This window comes from Mobula hypostoma, chromosome 9, assembly GCF_963921235.1.
Source record: "Mobula hypostoma chromosome 9, sMobHyp1.1, whole genome shotgun sequence".
NCBI classification, from domain to species: Eukaryota; Metazoa; Chordata; class Chondrichthyes; order Myliobatiformes; family Myliobatidae; genus Mobula; species Mobula hypostoma.
The window spans coordinates 27,989,306-27,992,116 of record NC_086105.1 but is presented as its reverse complement, the minus strand read 5'-3'; the positions used below and the strand labels follow the sequence as shown (position 1 = coordinate 27,992,116).

The 2,811-nt window shown below is 38.8% G+C and overlaps 1 protein-coding gene across 1 annotated transcript; it reads left to right on the top strand.

Moving 5' to 3' along the window:
- Nucleotides 1-253: 253 nt before the first annotated feature.
- LOC134351586 (hepatitis A virus cellular receptor 1-like) lies at nucleotides 254-1,599 on the top strand (the record flags this gene model as incomplete). Its single annotated transcript, XM_063057942.1, has 1 exon — nucleotides 254-1,599. A coding segment is annotated over one exon (816 nt), but the record flags the coding sequence as incomplete, so codon positions are not given.
- Between the last annotated feature and the right edge of the window lie 1,212 nt (nucleotides 1,600-2,811).

The window sequence follows — 2,811 nt, the reverse complement described above, 5'->3', positions numbered from 1 at the left end:
TCTCAATCTACGACCACTACGATCCGGACCACCACCAATCAGCCTACAACCACCACTCTGCCGATCACCACTGACCAACCGACAACCTCCACCCTCCCAACCACCACCAACCAACCGACAACCACTATCCTCCCAACCACTACCCTCACAACCACCACCAATCAGCCTACAACCACCACTCTGCCGATCACCACTGACCAACCGACAACCTCCACCCTCCCAACCACCACCAACCAACTGACAACCACTAATCTCCCAACCACTACCCTCACAACCACCACCAATCAGCCTACAACCACCACTCTGCCGATCAACTGACCAACCGACAACCTCCACCCTCCCAACCACCACCAACCAACTGACAACCACTAATCTCCCAACCACTACCCTCACAACCACCACCAATCAGCCTACAACCACTACCCTGCCGATCACCACTGACCAACCGACAACCACCACCCTCCCAACCACTACCAATCAACCTACAACCACTACCCTCACAACTACCACCAATCAACCTACAACCACTACCCTCCCAACCACCCTACAAACCACTCCAATTCAAACTACAATGACCACTACTTTCCCAACCACAACAGCTCAACCAGCCATGCATACTACTCTTCTGATCCATCAAATCACCACCACCACCACTGCACAATTGAAAACTGCTCTTCCAGAAACACGACCAATGACCACCATCACCACTGTCTCGGCAAGAAAGTTGAATCCATCTGTAACTCAGCAACCCACTCAATCCAGAAACTCAGCTGCTAAAACTCCATTCTTTCAAATTAAAACCGCAGTGTCAAACAATGGAGATACTAATAAAAAGGATGATGAAGAAAAAGACCCCAGGCAAAATTTGGGAGATCAGAATGAATCAGCAGGAAAATTTGGAGATTTACAAATGGAAATTAAAGGTGGACTGATTACAGCTTTATTGTTTGGATTGTTATTTCTAACAATCGTGATTATAGTATTAAGTAAACAGGTAATAGAATCCTACAGAAGAAGGCACTATACTAAAATGGATTTCGTAATGAATGGGATATATGTAGATGCATGAACTAAAGTATTCGGGGATAAAAAAAAGACTTGCATTATGAATATCATGGATTTGGAGGAAATCCCAAAACAACAAAAGTATCTACAAAATTGATAATGGTTAACTTTTATATTTGTTGAATGTGAAAAATAACATGTACATAATTTGAAAGAACATAGCTAGTGTGTTTTCTTTTTTAACTCCACTCCCATGAGAATTTATTTTTTATTAATATCTGATGGCTTTTTTATTGGAATGTGAATGAAAATGATGAAACACTTGTAAATCATTTGTTGGGAAATCTCAGTTATTTTGCTAGAAATTCCAGATGCTGATTTATTAAGTGTGGAATTAATCTTTGCATTGGTGCGTCGAATTTGAAGACATTGATTGGAGAGGAAGTGCAAAATTATGGTGAGAAAGATTTAGAAAAGTTTGAGGTGATGACACACTTGTTTAATGCTGGTTTTGTTCCAGGCCTGTTGGTTGGATTTGTGTGACAATATATAAAGAGAGCAACACACACAAAATGCTGGAGGAACTTGGCAAAACATCAATGGAAATGAATAAACTGTCCATGTTTTGGGCCAAGACCCTTCATCAGCACCCTAAGATGCTGCCTGATCTGTTGAGTTCCTCCAGTATTTTGTGTGTGTTGCTCTAGATTTCCAGCACCTGCAAGACCTCTTGTATTTATGACATAAATAGAGGTTGATTTTCGTGAAAAGACTGTTCCACAGATTAAGAAAGACCATGTATAGTGATTTGTGCTGCTCCCTGTAATTTTCTTGGAGTAGTTGCATCATAAGGATAATTTCCGCTAAGTGGATAGAATTCATACAATGGTTCAGGGTGCAATTTTTTCAGGAAGTTGAGGAAGAACCTGACAATGCACTTCGCTGTGGTTGACATGTCTCTTTTCATGAAGATGGCCACAATTAAGACTTCCCTGAGGCCTTTTGGTAAATCCTTCTCTTCCCAGATATGAACAATGGGATTGTGGATTTGTAATGTATGCTTTTCACTGCTGAGTTTTAGAAGGTATTGTCTGCTCCTGAACTCTTTATATATGCAGATCATTGTTGGAATTGTTGATGCTTACAATTTATAATAAAGCTCAATTCTTACATTTGATGATAATTATTAAAAGATAACATTCATGAACACACTGATTCTAATTTATTTGTAAATTATTCTCCTAATAGGGATAAATTAAGTGTGGTAGAGGAACAAAAGGATCTGTAAATTGAAATACATAAATCACCGAAAGAAACAAACCAAGTAGTTGGGTTTATTTAAAATTGAATAAAATTGCTTATTAGAAGAAATGTGCAAAACATGCTTGAACCATAATTAAAACATGATTATCATGGACAAATATGATCGTCAACTGTGGAGAAGATGTGAAAAATGTTATATAGTGTTATGAGAAATGTGAGGTTAAACATATCAGAAAAGGAAATGCAGGCTGGGTCCCTTTTCTCCCGAAAAGAGAATACTGATAAGTAATCTAACAAGAAAATTTGGTATTATCTAAAAATTTGATAGTATAGCGTCCTCCTTCACAGGTGTTTTCTATTTCTGAAACTTTGTTGTATTCATTGCCGTAGATCTTATTTGGAAGCAGAGTTCAAAGTTCAAAATACATTGTTGGTCATGGGCGCTATCTTGTTGAGTTTACCATTAAGTAATTAGTGGAGACGACAGAGTAAACATTCCAGTTACAGAACATTACTAGGGACGTCAATACAAAACAGGTAAAT